Consider the following 26,849-nt stretch of genomic DNA (forward strand, 5'->3'; position numbering starts at 1 on the left):
GGAAAGAAGCGCGAAATGCACGTTCTATATATATATATATATATATATATATATATATATATATATATATATATATATATATATATATATATATATATATATATATATATATATATATATATACGTGAAGCTGTTCGAACTGGCCCAACCACGAGTGTAACTCACTGGAAATGTAAAAGATACCTGTTTTCATTGTGAACATAAACTGTATTGTAAAGGTACACTCGGTGGAATACAGCGTGTTAGCATCCTCGTTTTTGCAATAAATTCGCCTAATAACATCTCCTGGTAGCGTTTTGTATGATCAAGTTTCATGCGGAATCTATCAGTCACGCTCGTGTTTTGCGACACAGCAAATGATCGCGCCACAATGGCCTTCAAGGTCTGCCCATAAAGAGTTATTTTACTTGCTTTTAGATATTTCTGTGATGCGTGACCTGTTTACTTCTAATTCATGCGCAGTCTGTTCAAAATATTCAGATATAACGAGCCGAGCAAATTGAAGAGGTTGTAGTGCGTTGTATGAATCACTGAGCAGAGAAGTCGCATAGGGTGAAATACTTTTTCATTTCTTATGTGATTCTCAAAAAGAAAAGAAAAGTGAACCCCGTAACTGTCTGCATCAGTGTGCGACACCTCAGCGGTAGCTCACGAGGGATTGGGGTAAGGAGGGATTAAAAAGATAGGATTGAAGGTATATAGATAGAGACGGGGACGGAGAAAGCATGGCGCAGGGACAGCAACACCAAGAAGCTAGGAGAAGATACCAAAGATGGACATGGTCGCAGGAGCCCTAGGACGGGGAACCACTCAGTGAGAGCTCTTGTCGGCGGCAGGAAATGGCGTAGGGTGAGCCAGTCGGCCACAGCTGTGCTCTCCTCGGAGATCGCAGGGGCACAACCGATCGGCACGACATCCACCGAGCGAGTCCAAATATTCTGTCACACGAGTTTATTTCCAGCGAACTTCTCGTAGATTCCTTCAGAAACCAGTGTTCTTGGAGGGAGCAAATTCTCTGGTTTTATTGATATGTGCGGTTTAACGTCCCATAACCACCATTTCATTATGACGGACACTGCAGTGGAGGACTCCGGAAATTTCGACCACCTGGCGTTCTTTGATGTGCACCGAAATTTGAGCACAGAGGCTCATGGCGTTTTCGCCTCCATCGAAAATGCAATCGCCGCAGCCGGGATTCGATCCCGCGACCTGTGGTTCAGTAGCCGAGTACCTTAGCCACTGAACCACCGTGGCGGGGAGAGCGAATTCTCTGAGATGAATTCTCTGCAGTCATGTAGAAAGCAGTTCTTCGGCATCTTCTCTGCACGGATTGCGAAAATAAACGAGATTATCAGGTCACGTTCAGTTTCTGCTAAGCTATACTTCCTCGCATATGCATGTCAGGATAAAAAACCGCAGAAATACTTCTAGAAACGGTGCTTATGCGAAAATCATGGCCGCGCTGCGCGTTCAACGTGCGTGCACCGACAGCGCTTGGAAGGGATATGGTGCGAAGTCACGTGATGTGAGTGAGCCAATCGCATCGATGGTGGCGTGCGAGAAACGGATGTCACACTCAGAATTTTTTAAAGCTGATAGTCTTTCTTGGGGACCTTGGACGCAAAAATTTTGGTCTGCCTCTCAGTACATATGATTGTTTGTCTGCCCTAATTGTTACCTTAAACGGCATCAAAGTGGCGAAACGGTACTCCAAACGGCCGACCCCATCCGCAGCACCCACTAATATTGCTTAAGATTCAGCGTTCATACTTGTGCGATTGTCAATTAAAAAGCAAATATTGTGCATATCTGAGACACCATAAAACACTTCAATATTCTGTATGTGTCTCTAACTAGAAAAGGCATACATAAGTAATTATAAGGACCGTAGCGTTTATCACGTTCGGCGAGTAGGCAACGCTTGCACGAAAAGGCAAGTATTTCCAACGCTTTGCTAAGACGACACGGCGGTGGCACCTACGTGTCGCCTCGCGTTGTACACCTTATGACCACCGAGACGGGCGCGTAGGGCGCGTGGGCTTCGTTTTCCTAGGTAACTGCCAGATGGCGCTCTTGTCTCACGTGGGGCGTGACTTGATGTGCTCGTTCGCCTCCGCTGCACGCTCGAGGCACTAACGTCACGGCTCTAGCAAACAATTCCCAAACTTTCTTGTGCAAGACATCAAATAAACGTTTTGTTCGCTCTCTCCAGATGCAAGACTATCGTCTTTCGACGACATTTGCAGTGTAACATGCAAATACGGGCCCAATTTTTCTTGGGTGAATCAAGCCACCCCAAAGCGACACTCGCGGTGATTGGAACCGGCTTTTTAAAAGTTAGTGGCAGAGTGACAAAGCGATACGCTAAAGAAGACTTTTTTTCTCGTTGTCTGCTGAGGATTGAAGGCTCATAAGTTCCGTTAATACACAAATTTCGATCATTCTTTTTTCGTTCATCTGAATATTCTGCACTGCAGCGCTCACAGACAAAAAAAAAAAAACATCGCCCCCCCCCCCCCCCCCCGGGCGGCGCCAGCACGCATCGTGACCTGAGCAAGTTCATTCCACCGACGTGGCACCCCTCGATGGATGCGGCCCTGCACAAGAAGCTCCAAAGTTCACGAAACTCTCACAAAGCGCGAAAGATTTGAGCGCTGGTAGTGGACATCTGTCTTACAACCCGATGGGGCTGCGCTATTGCTGTTCCAACCAAGGGCCAACATTAAGTTCAAAATACTATTGTCATAACTGAAGGCTATACTTCTTTAGAGACTGCTCAATTTTAATGAAAAAAAAAACTGCTGTTTACAACAGGTTGTCTTATCAAGTACTGAGTCACCAGTATTTTGTAATTGTTTTTGTTCTATATAGGTGACTCGTTTCAGCCTTTATCATTATCTTAATACTTGTGTTCGGCGGGAGAGGTGGTGCGTTCGAATAGGTCTCGTGCTGTCTCGTTTTAGTGTAAATATTTCGTGGCGCGGGCGCTGAGAGAAAAGGTTTCGGTCTGTTTCTTTTGACTAACTAAAATGCTTTCGCTGAGCTCGTCCAACTAACTTCGGCAGAACGAACGGATTGGTGAAGCTTTGGCGGGATGAACATAATTTCAAGCCACGACATTTTGAAGGCACTTATCGACTTATGGAACGTCAAAATAGGCGTGGTCCTGTCAACTTTCTCTTGACTTTACATGCAGGGAATAATTACGACATGCGCGAGAGATTCGATGGAGATTCCTGACCTCGATCTTTTTCACATTTTGGATTATGTTCATGATGGAGCCAGCCACGCGGGGATCTTGGCCGGCTACCAGCTCCGGGTTTGGCAGAGACGCCTTGCGGTCACCGTTGTCAGCCGTCGACTCGCCCTCAGAGAGGGGGTGCCTGCACAGCGAGCAATTCAAGTGCACAAACGCATGCATCCAATAGAGCGCCGTCAAGTATAATATGCAATATGTAGGACTGCGATGAATGATCATTCAAATAATAACTTTATAGGCGTTCGGAAATCCATGTATTGCGCACATTCCTTAATTTGCGTTTTTTCCTAAAAGAGGAATACACATTTAGACGACAAACATTTGACACTATTTGTTGTTCTCTTAGTATGACTTTCTTGTGAATATGTGGGCTATGTAATACAGAATCTTGGTATAATTTTTTAAAAGAAAATATGCTTGACAGAAGTGCGTTTGGATGGGCGAAATTATAAAAAGTACGTGTGTTGCGTGACCAGAAGTCTAATGTCGATAGTCTTCTAACACACCTAAATTCATTTAGGCTGGCGATTCCATTCACGGCGGAACGTGAAACAAACAACATTCTTCCTTTACTCGACATTGTAATTTCGCAATGCACATGGTCTATAAGGTGGCGTGCAAGGTTATTTGAAATGGTTGATTCAAAAATTATAGAATTGTTGACTGCTCGTCCCCGTCGCCGTACCTCGGGCTTATCCGCCTCTTCCCTTAGCTCACCCTTGGAGCGTTTCCTCATTTTTCGCCGTTCAAAGCTGCGAAATGCTGCTGCCTTTTACAAAGCTGCTATTTGAAGGAAACATAAGGAGTCAATCATTCGTTCGAAAGTGGCTGGGGCGTTACAAAGGCCTAAGGGCATGAACTTGAACAGATATAGGCCATAGGACGTGATGAATGCAGCCTTTTCACTGTCTATTTCATCTACCTCTATCTGCCAGTAGACGGAACGAAATCTATAGAGGAAAAATAGTGGGACGCATAGAGGCAATCAAGAGCATCATCAATTCGTGGTACAGGGTACACGTCTTTTTTTGGTAATTTTTTGAGGTGCCGATAATCAACGCAGAAACCACATGCACCGTCTTTCTGGCGGACTAGCACTACTAGAGAAGCCCAAGGGCTTTAGGATGGCTCATTGATGTCCTTGGCGAGCCTTTTGTCGACCTCACTTTGGATAATGTGATGCTCGGCCACCAACAACCGATATGAACGCCTATGAATAGGATGCTCATTGCCAGTGTTTATGTGGCGGGTCATACCAGTAGCTTGCCCCAATGGACGGCCACTGAGTTCAAAAACGTCGATGTAGGACAGGCGAACCAGGCGGAGCTCGTCAGTCTGCTGCGCCGTTAATTTGGAAGCGATCATCGACGTAATAGCGCTGTAGAAGCAAATGTCAGATTGATTTTGAGTGTTGGTGTCAGAAGAAGCGGCCATCGTAAAAACATGTACCGCATTGTCTTCTAAGGTGCAGAGCAACGCCAAAGAGATCCCTTGTGACAGCACTTGAGGCGTCAAGCTAAAGTTGACAACTGGAAGACACGTGGGATTTCCTGCGACGGACAGAATGGAGTGCGGCAATGTAATGCCACGATTTATTAGGACATCGGTGATGGGGGTGAAAACATAGTCACCGTCGGGAACTGGTGGTATTGAGACAAGCTCTATGTACGTCAGTGTCTGTGGAGGGAGGCGCGCATGTCCCGTTGTGCAGAGGCGACTCGGCCGTTGTGCAAGAGATTCTGATGCGGGCAAGTGTAGACGGAGCGTACTGGTCGATCTGTCTATGAGGGCAGAATGCGCGGACAGGAAGTCGAGGCCTAAGATTATGTCGTGGGGGCATTTATAAAAAATGGTGAAGAAAACAACTGTGTGTCGATCCACAAGGCTTACATGAGCGGAGCACATTACAATGATAGATGCTATTCCGCCATCCGCAACACGGACGAACTGAATGGTCGTAGGTGTGAGATCCTTCTTCAGCTTGCGGCGAAAATAATTCGTCATCACGGAAAGTTGAGTGCCAGTGTCGGCAAGATCAGTGACATGTACGCAGTCTACTTGTACGTCTATAAGGTTACGTTTTATCCGTATCGTCAAGAGAGGGTTTTCTGTCGATGGATGGATGGATGGATGGATGAATGAATGAATATGTCTGTGCCCTTTAGATCGGGCGGTGGCTAGCGCCACCAAGCCGTAATACTTAATGAACCAAAAACTAGATTTATATATATATATATATATATATATATATATATATATATATATATATATATATATATATATATATATATATATATATATATATATATATATATATATTCCTTTAAATAGTGAAGTGGAGGATTCGTACTTTGCAGTGAAGGGTTTAATTTTCACTCGTGCCTTGACTTTAGCCACCAATCAGATAATCTCCTTCTAGTTAATTATACTCGCTTAAAGTCTATTTTGCCTTCCCTGTCCCTAAACCCCAGTGCTTTGAAAATCTCTGCGCCATCATCCTGAACTATCGAGTGAAGCCGTTTACAAACCATTTTCAAGTGTTCAGCAGTTTCTTCTTCCTCTCCACACGCACTGTCTACCGTGTCTACCCCTTCGTATTTGGCCCGATATATCTTGGTTCGCAATACTCCCGTACTGGCCTCAAACAGTCGAGAACTACCCCGAGTATTATCATAGATCCTTTCCTTGGCAATTTCCTGCTTAAAAGTTCGATAGATATCTAGTGCGGACTTCTTAATCATACCGATTCTCCACATATTGGTCTCAGCTTTCTTCACCTTCTTCTTAACCGATAATTTTTTTTTGGTTTGGCCCCCTGCTGTTTTCTAAGTATTTACCAGTCAATTTTCTGGTTCGCTTCCTTCATTTTGTATTGAAATTCTTCATGTACAAGTAGCTGAATACCTTGCTAGCCGAACGCTCCTGCCCCATTTTTCTCAATCGCTTCTCAAATTTTATCTTGCTGCTAGCTTCCCTGCCCTCAAATGATGTCCATCCCATATAACTTTGTACTCCCTGCTTTGGTGTATTCCCGTGAGCTCCTAAGGGAAGCCTACTTATTCCACGTTGCTTAATTTCTAATCTTGCTTGAACTTCTGATCTCATGCACAAGACCTCATTGCCGAACGTCAGACCTAGAACCATGACCCCTTTCCATATTTCTCTCACAACATCATATCTATTGTAGTTCCACAGTGCCCTGTTTTTCATTACCGCTGCATTCCTGTTACCTTTAGTCGTCACGTATGTTTCGTGTTCCCTTAGATAGTCGGCCCCATTGCTTATCCATACGCCCAGATATTTGTAATTATCTGTTATCTCTAGCGTGACCTCCTGTATTCTAAGCTCACTACCTTCATTGTCATAAAAATCATGACTGCTGATTTTTCCTTACTGAATCATAAATCTAACCTATCTGCCTCATTACCGCAGATGTCCATCAATCTCTGCAAATATTCCTTGTTGTCGGCCATTAGCACTACATCATCTGCGTACATCAATGCTGGTAGTGCCTGTTCAATGAGTTTTCCTTGTTTCACGAAAGAGAGGTGAAGCCCAGTCCACTTCCCTATAATTTGGCCTCTAATCCTTGTAGGTACATCCGTCAGTCCGAGTGATGCAGCGCCACCTTCGGAAGCTGCAACACTTGGTTTTCCGTCGAAAAACCTCGTGGGAAGGGGGTGGAAGACTGTCGGCGGGGCTGTGGAGAACGAGACTGGCGACGTTGGGGGAATAGAGAGCGGGAGTAGCTGTCTTCAGTAGCAGGTTCCTGGGCAAAATGGTCACGGCTGGCCTCATGGCGATAGGCAGAACGCGCGTCGAAGGGACGTGCAGGGACGTGCAGGGACGTGGAAGGGCTTGTGCAGGAGGAACCCAGCGACTTCTGCAATGGCTACAAATGTGCCTGATTTGGTGACATGAGAAGCAGATCGGCTTGTCATCGTGTGTTCGCCATGCGGATGGATTACGGAACGTCGAGGGAGAGCTGGTCGGGAAGGGACGTGCAGGCGTGAATGGGGGCTGGAAGTCGAGGCGGGGAGGTGGTGAAATAGAGTGAATTCCCAAACTGGTGATTTCCTGCTGGAGGACTACTTGAATGAGGGGCTACGTAATTGGAGGAGAGGGGTCAGGGCACGTTGGTCCCACCTTAGCTTGAGCAGCCGCTTCAAGCTCTCGCCTGACGAGTCGCGTCACAGGTGTCTGGTGTCACAGGTGTCTGGTGTCTGGTGGATGATAAGTGTCGAGACACAAGGATGTCGCAGCGGTGTTCGGAAGGCGCTGGAACTGATGGGAGATGCGCCTGCTTTCACCTTGTTGTAACTGGCGGCATTCTTGAATAATTGCATCAACAGATGAAACATTGTTGAATACCAATAGGTTGAAAACATCGTCGGCGATACCCTTTAGAATATGCGCAACTTTGTCAAGCTCCGACATGTTTTCGTCAGCTTGGCGGCATAGTGAGAAAACGGCCTGAATGTAACTGATGTAGGACTCCGTGGAAGATTATGCGCAAATCGACAACGCATTCTTCACAGCTTCACGACGACCAAAGGGGTTGCTAAAAAGCTCACGGATCTTTTCCTTGAAGCTGTACAAGCTTGTAATGTCATGCTCGTGGTTGTTAAACAAAACACGAGGGATTACATCGAGATAAAAGATGACGTTCGCAAGCATATGTGTGGGGTCCCACCTGTAAGTGGCGCTGCCGTGTTCGTAGAGGCGTAGCCTATGTCGGAATCCTCGAGAACACGCCAGGGTCTTTGAGTGCGGGAAGCGTCACGAAAGTTGTTGTAGGAGCTGGGTTGACAGGCCGGGAAGAAGGGCGGGCAACCGGGGAGGATGTAGCCGAGTCTCGAGTGGTCATGTTGAAAGCCGCAAAGGAGCGTCCGCTTCGGAATTCCGTGGCGCGGACGGGGATCGCACAACTTCACCAAATATGTTACGTGAAGTAGACCGACTCAGAGGGGTAGTCACAGATGTATTTTCAGCCGGTAAAGCGAGCAGCGCCAGCCACAGAGATTTGCTCGCGCCAGTCTATATGCTTTTCTTCTTCGTCTCCATGCACTGGCACGCAGCAATATTTACAACATATGTACATTACGTAAACGAGGAAGCTTCCGACACTTGATGCACTCGCATTTTATAGGCACCGAGACCCTCGAGGAGAAGGGCACCGCCCGTTGTTGGGCGCGCACGGCGTCTCTGAGGGACGCGTCCAGCGTCTTTGACGAACGCCTCCGGTGTCCTTGAAAGACGCGTCAGTGGCTCTTAGAGAAACACCAGCAAGGGGGTTGAGAGAGCACTGCCCAGTGCATAGCGAGTTCATGACAGCATCTCTGCTGGGCTGACGATGAACTAATGGACAAGAATCTGAAGCTACTGTCTGGAGGGTCACTGTTTAGGAGGCCGAAGTGTCCACTCTTGCAAATGCCGGGAACAGCTAATGGCGCATAACGTCGGACCCGGCTAGACGTCGTGTACTCAGCTCTGACCTCCGGGCTCACCCTCTGCAGATGCGCCATCACAGTGAAACCCACAAGCGCCATACACTACCCCCTAAGACCTGCCAGGCTCATTGTACAAGAATGAGTAAAGTTGGCAAGCGAGAGGAAGAAGAATTCGCGCCCCGCTCAAGCAATCGCGTCCCATACCAGACGGAGGGACTTCTTTACCACCTGGCTCGATCCGATACACAAAGACACTTTGTAACATAGTTCGTTGGCACGCGCTTCTCAAATCCCTTGGATGCATAACGGAATCGCCCTCCACGGCGCAGCATTGACGGGGCTCTATCCGAAAAAACTTGTTTCCAAACGCATGAAGGCAGGAGAATCTGAACGACATTGGCCTGCATCCAAACGCCTTTCTCTGCCTCAAATCGAGAATTCTATTCCTCTCTCTCTCTACCTCTGTATCATTGTCCGTGTCTTCGGTCTTCGGTCATGCTTATGGAGTTCATTGTAGTAACGAGTGACATACCCGGATCGGCAGCTACAAGCTCAAAAGTTTTTGCCTGACATTCACCCACGCTAACCGAGAGGCATTAGCGTGTTATTTCAATGGAGCCCTTCCGGAGAAACTCTACCTCCGACTTTGTACTCGGTGCTTAGACGAGTGCGTGTGCACTTTTTCCAGCTGAGCTGGAAATACCGCATCTGCCGTGCGCTGAGAAATTAAATCCTTCTGACTTCCAGCCAGGATAGTTGTGTCTCTTACCTCATACTGCCCAGGAATGCTGTCATTACAATCTAACTCACGCGCGCCTTCTGTACACCTAGCACTCGCATCACCACTAGTGGCTTCGCTTTTGTACATTGAACAGCCACATGCCTCCTCAGCACAGTCTGGAGCTCAAGCCGCTTTAATTCGGAAAGAAACAATGGTCCTTTTAATTCATCAGCATGCTTTCCTTTTTCCTCAGCACGCCCTTTTTTATTATTTGCCTCACGCTTTTTAGCTTCAGCTTAGCGCTTTTCCTTGTTTGCATGGAGCTCCTTAATAATTTACCAAGAATGGTGAAGCTCTCAATCATATAATCATAAGGCAAGTAATGCCTGAATGATGTGCGGCTTCCGTGCGGCGTTCTCCACGTCTTCCCTCAATTCCGCACAAAGCAAAGCACATCGGGCTTGCGTAGTGAATTGAGGTTTATAACCACAAGCTCAGACATCAAACTCTTCTACCTATCTATTCTGCATCAATATCACTAAGGAAAATTACGAAAAAATGCTAAAGTTTGATACAGATGACCTACCAGTTTCAAGCTTCAAATCTACCTTTAAAAGCTCGGCAAATCTTGAGGGAAAAAAGTCTGACACTCACGTCAATGCAGTAATAGGTTCTGTTGCGTTGTCCAGATTTCAGCATGTTAAAGTTGCAAGGCCCACTGCCATCGCACCGCTGCTACCAGTTGTTACGAAGAAAATAGGTCCCCACAGGTTTCTTGGGTAGCGTGTCGCAAGGGCCAACGGATTGGGCAGGAAGGATCCAGACAGTGGCAAGGCAAAATGCCGCCCGAAGGAAAAAAAAGCGTGTATATTTACAACGTATGTACATAACGTGGACGAGGGAACCCCCGACACTTGATGCGACGGCCTTTTATAGGTGCCGAGACGCTCGAAGAGGAGAACACTGCCCACTGTTGGACGCGCGCAGCGTCTTCTAGAGACGCGTCCGGCGTGTCTGATGGACACTTCTGGTTTCCGTGACGGCCGCGTCACTTTCTCTTGGAGGAACACCAGAAAGGTGGGCGAGAGAGCACTGCCCGGCACGTAGCAAGTTCATAACAACACTGATACGATGCCTTCCGAATAAGAGCATGACATCCAGCGCTGTAGTTACCCCTCTGCGGCGAAGCAACCCGCAAGGTGTGAGCGGAGTAGTTTCTTGCACGGCGGTGTTATAAGCGAACGTGTGTAGGGAAGAATGTCAGCCCCAGTTTTTGTGGTCTTGGTAAACGTGAAAGAATAGCTTGTTGACGGCCGTCTTCTTGAGTTTCTCTGTAAAGCTATTCCTTTGTGAATGGTGTGCAGTAGTTTTTCGATAAACGGTTCCGCTAACCTGCATGACGCCTTGTATTATCCGGGTGGTAAGACCTGTTCCACGATCAGTTAGGACAACTGCTGGTACTGCACAACCCAGGATGGGGTTCTGATTGAGAAAGTGGGCAATATCACTGGCGCTGTCACGTTGTAGTGCCTTCGTTGCTTAATATCGCGTCATGTAATCAGCAACTAAAATGTAGCGTATTCCATCATGAGACTTGGTGAAAGGTCCGAGCATGTCCATGCCAATTTGTTGAAGCGGTTGTGCTGGAAGGGCAACGTGCTTCAGAAAAGCGGGTGTGCATTGAGGTGGTGCCTTGCAGCGCTGGCATTCGCGACACGTTTTAAGTAATGGTTCACGTCCCGATTGACCTTTGGCCTGTAGTAGTGTTGTCAAATCTGGGCCAAAGTACGCGTGAATCACAAGGGGCCGGACGAAGACTTATCGTGACAGACAGACAAGACAACCACTCGTAACACTGATGGGATGATGATCAGGTGTTCAATTGCAGGTGGTCACGCGTTCTTTATACACAGGATATTGCTGCGAACAAAGAACGATGATTGCGATCGTGAAAATGCTGGTGGCGGATGCAAACTGTGGTCTTCAAGATAGTTCATGAATATTCGAAACTCGAAATCGCTTTTCTGATAATGAGATGTTCAGCCAACTCAGATGCACTGATATCGCAGTGAAAACGATCACCTAACGCCTTTGTAAGGGGAGCTCGAAAGGCAGTCCACGTTAGTCTGCCTCCGGCTAGACTTGCACAACTGTAAAGTTGAATTCTTGAAGGTATAAGCTCTACCTGGCCAGACGTCTGGAGGGGTCTCTAAGATTCGCCAACCAGCAGATGGCAAGATGATCGGTAACAACTCTGAACGGGCGGCCAAACAGGTACAGTCTGAATTTACCTATCGCTCAGACAAGAGCTAGGCACGCCTTTTCAGTCACTATCCAGCTAGCATAAGCAAAATCCAGCTAGCATGAGAAATTGGACATTCGATGTCATCTTGCCACTGGACTAGGAATGCACTATTTCGGCCAATGTTATTGGCGTCTGTGTGTATCTGAGTGTCGGCATGTTTATCGCACTGTCCATGTACGGGCTCAGTTTGGAGGCGCTGTTGAAGCACGGGAAAAGTGTGTATTTGCTCAGGGCCCCACACGAAGGCAACGTCCTATTTTGCTGGACGAGGAGGAGGTGGGGCTACATTACCAACATTTTGCACAAAATGGATGTAGTATGCAAAAAGGCCCAAAAGTCGACGCACATCTAGTTTGTTCGTAGGTGGTGAGAAATTAATAACAGCCAAGCACAAAACAACTTTTGTGCTTTTTCATGGCTCTCGAATGGCCATTACTTCTTCCATCCTTCTCTCATTGAATATTCTTGATATACTGGCATCTGAAAATAATTTTCTTCGTACTACTCTGGATAAACACTTTAAATATAATATTCGTGCCAACTGGCTCACCAAAAAGGTTTCTTTAAGTATCCGCAATATCATTAAAGCACGTTCATTTTTTGAACCTCCCATTTTTTCTCGCTTTATCATGCTTATATTAACAGCCATTTATCATACTGTTTATCATCATAACGCCATTCATCTCTAACCGCTTCAGCGCCTTCAAAACAAGGCGATAAAACTAATGCCATATATCTCATTCCGTTTCCATTCTATACCCATCTGTTAACACCTGCGCATTCTACCAGTTCAAGAGTTGTTTTATCAAAGATTATCCCTCATCACATATCATCTTATTTATCATGAAATATTATCAGATAGTATTCCTCACTATGTCCTTGTCAATAACAATAATGGCAGGTTTTCAGAGCAAGAAACTTTATTTTACTCAAAGTAAGATCGAACTATGGCAGAGTAACAGTTCGCTTCTATGGTATTCATATGCCTCTTCATACTAAATCTTTTAAACACAACATGAAAACATATTGTTAAAGGTAGCTTTTGTTCATCCATAATAAATTCATTTTCATCAAATATATATATATATATATATTCGTATCGTATAGGAAAGAAGACGCACGTACGAAGTTATTTTATATAAGGTATTTATTATTTAATAATAATAATTAATATATTTATTATTAGGTTATTTTTTAAAATAACTTCGTACGTGCGTCTTCTTTCCTATACGAATATTCTTTCCCGGACCCAGCATCACTATTGTTCTTGGTATATATATATATATATATATATATATATATATATATATATATATATATATATATATATATATATATATATATATATATATATATATATATATATATATATATATATATATATATATGTCTGTATATATATATAGACTATGTCTACTTAGGGCAGGTAATAACCGCAGAGCCGAACCACGAGATTGAAGTAACTAGAAGAATAAGAATGGGGATGAGCACATTCGGCAAGCACTCTCAAATTATGACAGGTAGATTGCCACTATCCCTCTAGAGGAAGGTATATAAGAGCTGTATCTTGCCGGTACTTAGCTACGGAGCAGAAACCTGGAGACTTACAAAGATGGTTCAGCTTAAATTGAGGACGACGCAGCGAGCAATGGAAAGAAAAATGGTAGGTGTAACCTTAAGAGACAAGAAGAGAGCAGAGTGGATTAGGGAACAAACGGGGGTTAAGGATATTATAGCTGAAATCAAGAAGAAGAAATGGACATGGGCAGGCCATGTAGCGCGTAGACAGGATAACCACTTGTCATTAAGGGTAACTGCCTGGATTCCCAGAGAAAGGAAGCGGGTTAGGGGGAGACAGAAGGTTAGGTGGGCAGATGAGATTAAGAAGTTTGCGGGCATAAATTGGCAGCAGCAAGCACAGGACCGGGTTAACTGGCGGAACATGGGAGAGGCGTTTGTCCTGCAATGGACGTAGTCAGGCTGATGATATATATATATATATATATATATATATATATATATATATATATATATATATATATATATATATATATATATATATATATATATGTGTGTGTGTGTGTGTGTGTGTGTGTGTGTGTAATGTAACAAGCGCGTTCTTCAGACGAGTTTCAGCAAGAAACTCGCCAGGGCAAGCAACACAGCTGCAGCCCAGAAAACAGGAGGCCGAGAGCAAGACACACGAACTTCGTCGTCTTTTCTCTCTGGCGGAGAGCTAGCGCCGATATATATATATATATATATATATATATATATATATATATATATATATATATATATAAATAAGGGAAAGAAGTGTATACCTAAGGGCTCGTTTTTCCGTGTTTTAACAGAATATGAATGAGATCCAACAGACAGTAATGCCAAGGAATGTACAGGGGAAGTTATTAGAACCAATGGAATGTAAATAAGAAGAAAGAAAAGTGGATAAAAAACAACCAGCCATGAGCAGGAATCGAACCTACGACCTTCAAATGACGCGTTCGACGCTCTAACCACTGAGCTACCACAGCGGCCTTCCCTCCATCCACTTTTTTGGGTTTATATGGGAATTTAGAAGTAGGAGTGGCAGTCAGCGCCATCTATAAGCCAAACGACGAGTGTGAAAACACTCTTATGCGCATGTTTTGGCGTCACGTAGCACGTGAACTTGTATATATATATATATATATATATATATATATATATATATATATATATATATATATATATATATATATATATATATATATATATATATATATATATATATATATATATATATATATATATATATATATATATATATATATATATATATATATATATATATATATATTAGTATAGATCGTTCTGCTCTGACTGCAACTTCAATTTGGTCGCCCTTTTTGCTACCGTTAGTTTTTATGCACGCCACTAATTCGAGGTCCCACTGAGAGTCCCGTACTTTGTGACCTCCTGATGTTGTATGTATCATGTAACCCATTCTTTGTACATGCAATAATAATGAGTAAACTTGAATAAACTTGAATAAACTTGTGTTGGTCCGCCTGAATACCATCATGGCTAACAAGGTGGCCAAAGAACATTAGTTCGTCATAATCAAAATGAATTGTTTCTGCTTTCAGCGATAGGCCTGCGGTTCGAATCGCCGCAAAGGCACATCCAAGCCAGTGCTTGTGCTGCTCAAACGTTTCTAAAAAGACAAGGAAGTCATCTAGGCAAGCAGACACGCTTTTCACCCAAGACCTGATAGCACTGTATCCGTCATCCTATGGAACGTCGCAGGAGCAGAGCACAGGCTGAATGGTAGCGCTTTGAATTCGTACAGCCCATCAGGAATTAGCCATGCTTTTTTTGCGGTCACGTTCATCAACTTCGATCTGCCAATAGCCGCTGCGTTAATCCATGGAGGAGAAATATCAAGAGTGTTGCAGGCGGTCTAGTGTGTCTTCCATGCGTCCATGAGAATAAACGTCTTTCTTTTTTACTCTTTTGAGTTTATGGCAAACGACGCAACATCTAAGGGTGCCATCCTTCTCATTTGCCAGTACGATGGGGGACGACCACGGACTGGTCGAGGATTGTATTACGCCGTCGTCTAGCATCGGCCTCACTTGATAAGCGTATGGCCTCTTGTTCCTTTTGAGACACCCAGAAGGCGTGCTGACGTATGAGTCGTTAAATAGGGTCTGTTACGATGCGGGGCTGCACGTCGATGTTTGCTTTATTTTGAATGTAGACGCGAAAAAGTCGCTAAACACTCAGAGAAAACAGTGTATTTGCTCTTTCTGCGCACATGGTAGCTTCGCATTGACATCGACTGTAGCGGGTATTGTGGTGTCACCTTTGATGGTTGCGAAAATCAGAGCAATAATTGATCATGGTACATCATATATCATGATTTCGTGGGCCTTTGGTGGACGCCTTGAAGTGAAAACCAAGATGCATCATAGTGAAGCAACAGAGAAGCGATATATATTTGAGCCTGACGCAGTCACCCATCAACCCGGTTCTGCATGACGTACTGTGTTTGCGCGCGCCTGTTCAAAGCTATGGAATGTTTACCCGAGAAATGCCGTTTCCCCTGGCATTCATTCGTAGATGTGTAACTAGTTACCTTTACAGTTCCGCGATCCTAATTAAAACGGTGGCGTTCCCACGTTCCTTCCAAAAGAAACTATAGTTCCAGGCACGCCGTTCCTTAGAACGCCGTTCCCTACACGCAAACGTTAAAAACGTCTTCGTTTAGTGTTTAGCCGAAAGAATGCCAACGAAGATTCTGTTAAAGATGACATTGAAACTACAAAAATGTTATCAAACAAGCTCACAACAATGTTATAGACGCCATCTGCGTGGTTTGCATACCTACAATGTTATAGACGCCATCTGCGTAGTTTGCACACCTTGGAATGCACCACTCTATATGCTAAAGCGTAGAATAGCACTGAATAGGTACTACAGCACCCTAAACACAGACTACGGCAATTTATTTAGGTCAATAGATGCCACTGAGGTTTCTTTTGACAATTTCATACTTTAATTTCATTTATTCAAGGCATACTCATTACACTTTGCCTTGGGGGACACGACCGAAGGCTAAATGAACGCCTGACGAAGTCGTGTCACCCTGGCAGCAAAAGCATAAAGACACCAACAAGAATTTGTTGTACAGAGCACACCGGTACATAATAATCCAGAATGATAACAGGAATAAAGAAAATTATATGTTCACAAATATATAAACACAGCTGTCTTAAAGTGATAATGGTTTAGCGAACGTGTACTCATATTGAGCCACAAACAAACTTAATAAAATAAAAATAGTCTCTCACGGCTATTGCGAGAGAAATGCACAAAAACATAATCAACATTCACTAGAAAACAAAATCGATATGACTGGGCAGGCTTATGTACAGAAGGAGAAACATACGAACATACCAATCAGAATTTTTCAACTTTCGTTATTTATCCGAAATAGTGGACTTGGAAAAACCGTAGAAAACCCACAAATATAAATTTTTGGTTCCTCGGCTTGGCTTTCCACTCTCCCCACTGCGCGTGACCTTCAAAGTGCCGGTACTGCCGAACATATTGAGTAGGCAAGCAACGATCGTATGTGTTTGGCTCGAAAATCAGAGGTTTGCTGGCCTAAAACCATAACACATAACTGCGGAAATTTCGACCATCTGGCGTTCTTTAACGTGCATTGAAATCGCACAGTACGCGGGCTCTGTATTTAACCTTCACCAAAATGCGAATGCCACGGGCGGGATCAAACTCGCGACCTTCGGGTCAGCAGCTGACCACCACAACCACTGTTGCACGAAAACGTAAACGGCAGGGCTTCACCGGTGTCCCTGACGTAAAAAATTTTTAAACTCTGCGCATTAGGATACATGTGGCTACTGAAAGTTTACATAAGTAATGAAGCAGAATACATTTGTTTACGTTATGTGCTTGCCCGACTTATCCTGCGCCATCTGATGGCATCACCTCTGGAGGCCTCTCAAGCTCAAGCCTAGTGTAATGAAGTGGAACGTTAACGCCTAGTTTATTGGCAAACTGAAACACTCCTATAGAGGAAGAGTGAATAGGTTGGTGTACAGCAGCGCCCAATTGTGCGGCGACAGGATTGGCGAATAGTATCGGAGAAGTAAGAGCCGTCTTTTGCTGGATGCGCTGCTTACTGAACCTCGAAAAAACTTGGTAAAAACCAGTTTCCGAACTCTAAACAAACAATAATGAAGGTCGTTTTCAGCTAGAGTCACGACACAAATGGTGCAGTGCGATCATGTTTCCGCTGAGCATTTGCTCTTCTAGCTTTCGTCCTCCGTGCTTGTTGCGTCACTTTGCATTATTTACAATTTACGTCCCTGTGTACGGCATTCGATGAAAAAACCGCTAATCTTGTATTCTGTGACTCATTTATTATTTCACTCGAAATCGCAAGACATTTCTACTATCAGGCACTCGACAGGAGCATCTCGGTACCTTAGAAATGGCATTATTTATCAATATTGTAAAATAATCGCTGTAGTGGCCTTATACTGAGGGCCTTCTACGATGAACCACAAAAAAAAAGATGAAAAAGTTGAGCGATTCTGTGGTTAGAGTGAAGATTGCATGATTACCACACACTTGTTTAGATCATACCATTGGCTCGCTTCATATGCTAATACAGGAAATACATTCTGAGTCAAGACCAAATCGCGGCTATCTTTCTTGGACCAAAATGAAATTAAAAACAAATGCCATAGCAGTGGCAATATTCTCCGTCACGTGGTCGTGAGGTTCTCCGGTTGCTTTCTCCATTTTACAGCGAAATATGTTATGAGATCACAACTCGGGTAACGCGCAGTTGTCCGCCGCCGCCGCCGCCGCCAGTGACCATAACCATATCGCGTGAGATTAAAGGAAGAAAAAAAAAGCTAGCACCAATGACACTTTGTTGTTCCAATGCGAGTGCGCCGGGTGTGCGACCAGTATTCCACCACTGAACCACACCGGTGCTTGGGACTTGCTGGCAAAACTGCCTTAGGCAGGCTTGATGTCGCCAAAGTCATCGCGTTAATATGACTTGTAGAGAGTTTTAAAAGAGAGAAATAACCGCCAGTCGTCGCACAATGCGAATAGCGTACCGAATGAGTCATCCAATGTCCCAATCTATTAAAAAAGCTTGTTTTTGATCACCTAATAACTGTGGCGCATACCCACTTCATGTATAGTTTCTCATCGTCGTCAGCCACTGCATGAACAATTGACGCGAAATTCCTCGTAAATGTTCAGTGGATACGACGGTTCTCAGAAGAATGACGAGAATACCATAGCGAATGCCGGCCTACTGAAGCCAAAATTATAATATTATACCCTAGTAGGTATCAAGCAAGTGTGCTTGCAGTAGTTACCCTATGAGTGTTGTTAAATGCTTTGAAAAATCTTCTAGCTTTCGCAGTGACTGTGCGGAGGCCGGGCGTTTTTTGATCCCCTTCATGCCATGCAGTTATTACGAACAAAAAACACACTGACCTCACGGGCCGACTGAACCTCTTCTTATCGGGTTTCATGCCGCAGCAATGTTCGACGTGGTCGTCCTCCATGGCTGCTGCTTCTTTGTTTGTTTGTTTGTATCCTCTAATCCATGGCTCATACCCACTCTGGGGGATTGGCCAAGAGAACATATAGTCTCATATGGACGATAACTGCATCATTGCTTACAACGAAAAAAAAAGGGAGGGGGGGGGGTTTGGGGAGTTGTATAGTGAAGACAGTATGTTATAAAAAGAGAAAGAAACCAAAGATTTAGATAGTGATAAAAAAGAATCAACAACAAAGTAGACACTAATAGCTACAACTTGATTTTAGGAGCCGACCAGACAGCTGGTTTTGCCAAACCCGATTAATTTGGTATGTCACAGATTTATCCAGAATTGAAGTTACTTTTCGACCCGTTTTTTTTTGGGGGGGGGGGGGGGGGGCGTATCTGTTAACGTGGTGCCCGCACGTTTCTTCGTCTTCGTCGTCTGCCAACTGCCAGTTGACCATCAGGTGCAGGAAATTGCATAAAACGCGCGCATGATATTGACTGCCTATCGTGTACATGTTATTCCTAACATCTCTGTGGACACCCCATTGGCGACATCTGACAAAGCTATGTATTAGCTAAAAATTCTCTCAAATTGGGCCATGCCACTTGTACCATGCAGGTTAACCTTACGTTCACTAACAAGGCATATAATAATACACGACAACGGAATACACTATCTACTCCTCCAGTTCTGGAGCAAGCTCTTTGGCTGTCCGAAAATAGCGGGCAGTTCATTGAGTAATAGCAATGCGCAATTGTTCAGAGAGAAATAAATAAACAGGAAGGTAGAACAGTGTTCAAATGAAGAACAATGAATATACGGTGACAAAAAAATTAAGAGTGAGTCAATATTGTTTTCTTACTGCCACATTCACCGATCTTCCACACAGGCAGGTGCGAAGCCAACAGAAACTGCGGAAGCTCTAGCGACGTTCCTGCTACACGCAACAGACGAAATATTCGGCTGTATACGGCGGCACACGATAAACAACATAAAATAAGAAATGGCGAAGTTTGCTACTACGCCGCGCAAGCTTACAAACCGAAAAAATGGGAAATTATGAAGACTAATGCAATTTATTTTAGGTTGTTTCTAGTAGCGGCACTAGAACACGGAGAATGTACAAAGCGGCGCGTGAATGCGTAAGAGGAGTGAGGGCCTTTCGCGGTGTACTCCCACGCCGCAGCGCTATGCTGCCCTTTGGTAACAGAGTTCCGCCTCTGCTTTCCAAGCACCGCTCACTCCATCTGCAGGAGTTCAGCGCTTCTTAGGGTTCCTCGATGCGCGCGCCTTGTTTTGCCGCTTTGGAGGGTGGCATAGTGTTTCATAAAATAATACCTAGAGGGGAATCTGGCGCTAGTGTCTACGCGGGCTCCTTCAGCGGCGCTTGTACCCCCATGGGAATTATGGGAAGTACAGGCTTCGGATCTGCTCTAGATGGATTACGTTCTTAAGACTCAAGACGCTTGTTTGCTGAGTGTATTTTAAAGTGACATGAAGTTATGTCTAATTGAAACTTCCTTCATTTTTTTGTACGCAAGCTTTACTGCAAAAGGTTTTTGCGACTAGGCGATAGAAGTAAGACTTTGACAAATTTAGTCATCAGGGTATGCATTGCTCTGCCATTTCGTTCCAGATTTGACATCAAGATACAATGAAACATTCTTTAGAACATTTCAAAACAAACATTTTTGTTTGCTCTCGAAAGTGCACAGTATTCATTTATGGTAATAACAGCACAGTATTAATTGAGAAACACTTAACGTTTCATATTCTGCGGTGCCAGGTGTGTCGGTTCAAGTGGTCTGCCCCCAACGCACCTCTCGTTTTGTTGTGACGGTGAGCCAGAAGAGCGTGGGGGTGCGTCTACTGCGCGTCGCCTTGCAGTTGATTTCAATGAGTTTTTGCAAGACACACTAACAACAAACGTGAACTCGATGTAATATCCTGCACTGGCATGGGACGCTACATCTATACGCAGCGGTGAGTAGACGATGATTCGTTTAAACTGCTCAACACAGCTTATACAGCACCAGCGTTGCAGTAAACTGAGAGACCTAGCCGTTTCGAGCTTCTTTGAACAACACAGGCGTAGCTTCAGACTTTGCACCCAACCCCTTGCCCAGTCTACGCGAAGAACGAAACTTAAACTGCAGAAAAAGACCCGTAGACTCGCAAGCGCGATTCGATCCGAAGCCTGTACTTCCCATAATTCCTATGAGGGTACGCGATCGCAGCGCCACATTTCTGGCCAGGTGTTATTGTATGAAACTCTATGAAGAGTGGCGACAACCGTGTCGTCTGCTACAGAGTCCGCAATCACGATGCCTTCTCCGCAATCTGTCTGCAGCCACGATGGCCTGCCAACGAGTGTTGAGTGGCTGCATGCAGAGTTTGTATATTGTTGTTTGTAGAGTTTGTATTTGTATGTAGTTTGAATAAAGTGCGCGGAATGTTAAAGTCCCGCGCATATAATCCAGAGGGCTCCCTTCGTTTTGTCCTCGAGAAGGGGTCCTTTACTAGAGGAACTTCGAGCTACATGGTTACAAGTTTTTACTCGTTGTACCTGCACCTTTACGAAACGAGATTCTGCACACATGTCATGATGAGCCAACATCTGCACGTATGGGTGTCAGCCGTACATTCACCAGAATTTATCTAAAATACTACTGGCCAAAACTGTTAGCATCAGTTCAGCACTATGGTAAAATTTTCCGTCAGTGTCAAAGACGCAAAACTCGATCCGTTAAACCTGCAGGCCTCTTCCAGCCAATAAAACTGCTAGATGCCCCATTCTAAGAAGTCGGTCTGGATCTCCTAGGCCCGTTTCCGACATCGACTGCACGCAAGAAGTGGATAGTCGTAGCCACGGACTATCTCACTCGTTACGCTGAGACTGACTCGCTGTACAGTGCAACAGCCCTTGAAGTTCCCAAGTTCTTCTTCAACAACATAGTCCTCAGACATGTTGCACCCAGCGTCGTAGTTACAGATCGTGGCACAGCTTTCACCGCAGACCTAATCAAATGTCTGCCGCGAATGACCCATACAGACCAGAAAAGAACTACGGCATACCATCCTGAAACAAATGGTCTAACGGAGTGCCTGAACAGAACTCTGACTGATATGCTTTCAATGTATGTCGACGCCGAACATAAACTGTGGGATGAAATATAGCCCTACATCACGTTCGCATACAATACAGGCATTCAAGAAACAACGCGGGTGACACCACATGAACTTGTATTCAGCCAAATAGTCACCACTGCACTGGATACCATGTTACCACTGAATGATGAAAGCAGAAATCCACCCGATCTAGACGACTTCTTGCAAAGAGCCGAGGCAGCACGACAGATGGCGAGATACAGAATACGCCGCCAACAGCGTATCGACTCCTACCGGTACAATCAGCGTCGTACCGAAGCGCATTATCAACCAGGTGACAAAGTATGGATACGGACCCCAGTGCGTCACCGTGTACTTTCTGCAAAACTTCTTAGGTGATACTTCGGGCTTTACGAAGTACTCCATCGTGTAAGCGATGTAACGTACCAAGTCAGATCTGCTACACACGGGAGCTCAAAATGCCGCAACCCTACAGAGGTTGTACATGTTTTCCGGATGAAGCCTTACTATGAAAGATCATCGGAAAACCAGTGACGCCTACCACCAATCTATTCATTGCCTGACGCATCGGGACCATGCGTATGAGGAGGGGGATTAGGCCGCGACATCTTGCCTGCACTAAAACAAGGCGCCCATCGCCGCGCGCACAGGGACATACATGCGCGCCGTGTAGTGTTGCGCAGAAATGACGATGATGGCATGAGCACCCAGCTGGACCCAGCTGATGTGCGCCACGCGCTCGGGACTTCTCTTGAAAAGGAAGAAGAAGGTGGACATCTTTGGTGTTCTACTGACACGTTCTACGACCATAGTCACTTTGAGTTGTGGGCACAGGTTCGCCCTTTAATAAATACGTTTCATCACACCCCCGAGTCCTTCAGAATTGCTAAAGTATCGTGTAATTGAAGCGACCGCATGGCTTTACAACAACGAGCGAGGAAAGTGCATTTAACATAAGGCAATTTCAAATGTCATAGTTTTCTTTGGTGTATAACTTTATTATACTGCAAAAAAAAGTGATATAACAGACTGCAAGTTAACCGCAGCGCATGCCTTGCTTCCACTTCTGCTGTTTCTCGTTGTTTCTAGCTAGCACAGGTGAATGCGCAACTTTACTTGTGCATAAATTGACATCAACAATTTTTCCAGAGAAACCCTGTGTTGCTCGCATGCCTGCCCATTGCACTGCACCCTTTTTATTTAATATTCAGTTGCAGCTTTGAGAGGGGACTTCCAGATGAACAAGTTGTCTGTCCAGGATGTGATGCCTTTAAAGTCCTCTTCACAAGATATGAGCAAACTCACATCCTCACCGCTCGGATAACGCAAGTTCTTACCAATCGTAATATACTCCTTCCGTGCAGTTCAATATGCGTGTTCATGGTTCACCGAGTCCTTCATTGCATCCCTGCACTGCCAACACTTCGTTTTCTTCAAAAGTACTTACACGAAAAATCCACCTCTATGGTGTACAATGCCGCCTCTATTGAAGTCAACGCTTCGATGGAAAGAATTTCTCCATAATCAATTCCCTCTAGAGAATTTCCACAACACTCTACTTTCTCTCGGGAAATCATGTCAACCAAGTACTGTGAACCATCAGTTTTAATACATGAGCATGCTGGCTTGTGCAAAAACTGTCTGACGCATACAAGCTTTAAAGCGCGTTTCTTGTCGTAGGCGCTAAGAATGGGCACCCGGGCGGACGTACGGACGGACAGACACACGGACGAATGCAGGGACGGAGGCACAGATGCACGGACAGATGAATGGACGTACATACGAACCCAGGGACGTACGAACAGACGAACGCATGATCGGTCGTTCATCGGATGGACCGAGAGACGGACGCACGGAAGCACGGACGGACTGATGGACACATCGCACCATTCATCATCATTCCCTTCGTGGATATGCTATGACACTGTTTTTTATTGACATGCAATGCAATGCAACTGGCTACGACAACTACGACGACACGCGACATACGACCCACGGCCTAAGAGGCTTTGCCCCTAAAAGAAATATTTGAAGGCGCCGGCAGCAACAAGCGCACAACGTAGGCGCACATCTTCGTGCAATTGCAGCTTGTGTACAACAAAATATTAAGAACAACGCATTTGGTGTTATCCAGATTCAACGAGTTAAATACGCATGTACGCAGCATGCGAATGAACGTGTATTGCACCAGGTGCACTGGACACCGCAATTACATATGATCAGAATCAAAATTTTCAACAGTCATTAGCGCCCTTCTGTAGCCGACGTAAAAGAGTCAATCACATCAAGATTTATCGCGATTGAAAGTGCTTGTGTAAGAGCGATTTAACTTTATAACTGTCGAAATGCTCAAATTGCATAACTTACGGTGCACAAACACGAATGGTCCATAAGTTGCCCCATGTCGCGCTTGATTTTTACAAGCCACAATAGTTGCCTTTTCAGATCTTTCGCAAATATGAACATCCTGTAGCCATTTCGCAAGTGATTTGTGCTCTGAGGCTCGCAACATCCGGGCATTTTGCCCAAGAAAATGCCGCGCACGTGGCTCACTCCCACGACGAGACAGAGGGAGCCGAATGGCGGCCACCGATCGGCTGGTGGAACTCACCCCTTCAAAGAGTGGTTCCACCCTCCGAGGGGGCACGCACATCGAGGAACGCTAGCACCCCAATTCGCTGAGCGCCATCACGAGGTCATGAGTGAGTGAGTGAATTAACTTTATTTGGTCCAGCAAAACGCGACAAAACGTGCACCTGGCTAATCACACGACGGAACCGACAAGTCTAGCCTGCCGGCCCAATCCAGGGCACGCTGGACGGCCAGGATTTGATCTTCGATAATGAGACTTCGCAGAAGCGTGTCCCACTTTTCCTTGTATCGGGCCCAGTGACCGACACTTCTGAGCACTGGCTCTGTGCGGCCCGCAGAACGTAAACGGCGAGACGCTCCAGCGACTCACTTCACCTGCCGCGAGTGCGTGCTGCTCTCTCTGAGAACCAGGTCCGTGTGGCCCGCGGAACGTAAACGGTGATACGCTTCTGCAACTGGCTTCACCTACCGCAGGTGCGTGCTGCTCTTTCTGTCCAGCGGGTTCATGGGGCCCGCGAAACGTAAACGGCGATACGCTTCTACTGGTGGCTTCACCCGTCACAAGCGCGTGGCACTCACTCTGAGCACTGGGTTCGTAAGGCCCGCGAAACATAAACGGCAATGCGCTTCTGCAACTGGCTTCACCCGCATCGAGCGTGTGCTGCTCTCTCTGAGCACCGGGTCCGTGTGGCCGGCGAAACGTAAACGGCGATACGCTCCTACCTATCGCTTCACCCGCCACAAGCGCGTGCTGCTCTGTCTGAGATCTGGATCCGTAGGGCCCACGAAACGTAAATGGCGACACGCTTTTCGAAGTGGCTTCACCCTCCGCTAGCGGGTGCTGCTCTCTGTGAGCACTGGGTCCGTGTGGGACGCGAAACGTAAACGGCGATACGCTCCTGCCGATGGTTTCACCCGCCACAAGCGCGTGTCGCTCTCTCTGAGCACCAGGCCCTTGTGGGTGGCGAAACGCAAATCGTGATACGCTCCTGCAGCTGGATTCACGTGCCGCGTCCGCGTGCTGCTCTCTCTGAGCACTGAGTCCTTGTGGCACTAAAAAGTACTTCACGGCGAGAAACTCATTCAACTGGCTTCACCCGCTGGGAGAACTTGCTGTGAATTCTGAGAACCGGATCCGTGTGGCTCACATAGGTTCACGTGCAGCCTTTCGAATGATTCGCAAAAGAAAGAATCTATTTCGCGTATTTTTTCTCCATTTTCTCGCTCCTAGCTCCACTTCACTCTGCCAGTACACCTATTTAGCCCAGCTGGTTAGGATCGTGGGGTGCCCGCAACCTCCTGAGGAACTTCTTTCTTTCTGCCTCGTTCTGCTCCTCTCTCAACCATGAGAGTTGCGAAATAAAGCTTCGTACGCGTTGCCAGAGCGAACAGGAGGACTGAGATGTAGAATAGAGCACGTGGTGGTTCATGATAACGTTGATTGTTTTTGTTCACACTCCCATTGCAACGAAACGCTCCACTCCTTAAAAAGGCCCTCAGAGAATGCACCAAAAGTGGGGAGTTCTATGCAAGCATGTTACGTCTTGATTGCAAGTAACGGGAAGCAGGCTATCGAAGCAAGTGCATTTAAATATTTATTCAAGCGCGTGGCAGAAGCAACTTACGCTGTGGTGACTTCATAATGTCCAGGGTTCGGCAGCATTCATAATGTCCAGGGTTCGACCATAGTTCGTCTTGCGAGAAAAAATCATAGGTCAACAAAAGATACAGTCGTCATTCGTAAATAACACAAAACAACAGTTGATGTTTCGGCGCGGAATACCTTGATATGGGGCGCTGAAACGTCGATTCTGTATTTTTGTGTTTTTTTGAACCTTATAAGATTCATGCATCAAAGGTTTTGTAGTTACGGAACTTGCGTCCTTTTTTTTTGCAGTTCTGCGTCTAATTAATGACATGGAAACTGTGGCCGCACATCGTACGATATCCATTGAACAAAGTGTATTGAGCAGGGAACATTTTCATCAATTATTTGTATATAAAAGTTGCGTGGAAATCAAGATGGCATCACGCTTCGCTGCTAAAATTTGAGCTGTAACTGCAGATGAACCGCCATGCTTATACCGAACCAGCTGGTCTATAAAAGGTAATAATACAGTAACAAAGGAAGAAATAAGTGCTATATGTCGTCATATTAAAATAATGGATTGATGCAAAATAAATGAGACATAGTGGGCCATTATGGAGTACGTTCAATCGATAGCGCTTCCGTAGCTTGCCTCACCACGAGAGTTCAGCTGTAAGATATGAGCCCGGTAACAAATATCAAAACTCCTAGACAGCC

At 45.4% G+C, this 26,849-nt stretch overlaps 1 protein-coding gene across 1 annotated transcript in view; it reads right to left on the reverse strand.

Annotated features, from left to right (window-relative positions):
* The window catches only part of LOC142776786 (uncharacterized), a 104,954-nt gene that overhangs the window by 7,235 nt on the left and 70,870 nt on the right, over positions 1-26,849 (reverse strand). The window contains exon 2 of the mRNA XM_075881144.1: positions 3,242-3,383. Within this exon, the coding sequence (XP_075737259.1) occupies positions 3,242-3,383 (142 nt within the window). The remainder of the gene's footprint in view (positions 1-3,241; positions 3,384-26,849) is intronic.

This window comes from Rhipicephalus microplus, chromosome X, assembly GCF_043290135.1.
Source record: "Rhipicephalus microplus isolate Deutch F79 chromosome X, USDA_Rmic, whole genome shotgun sequence".
Lineage (NCBI taxonomy): Eukaryota > Metazoa > Arthropoda > Arachnida > Ixodida > Ixodidae > Rhipicephalus > Rhipicephalus microplus.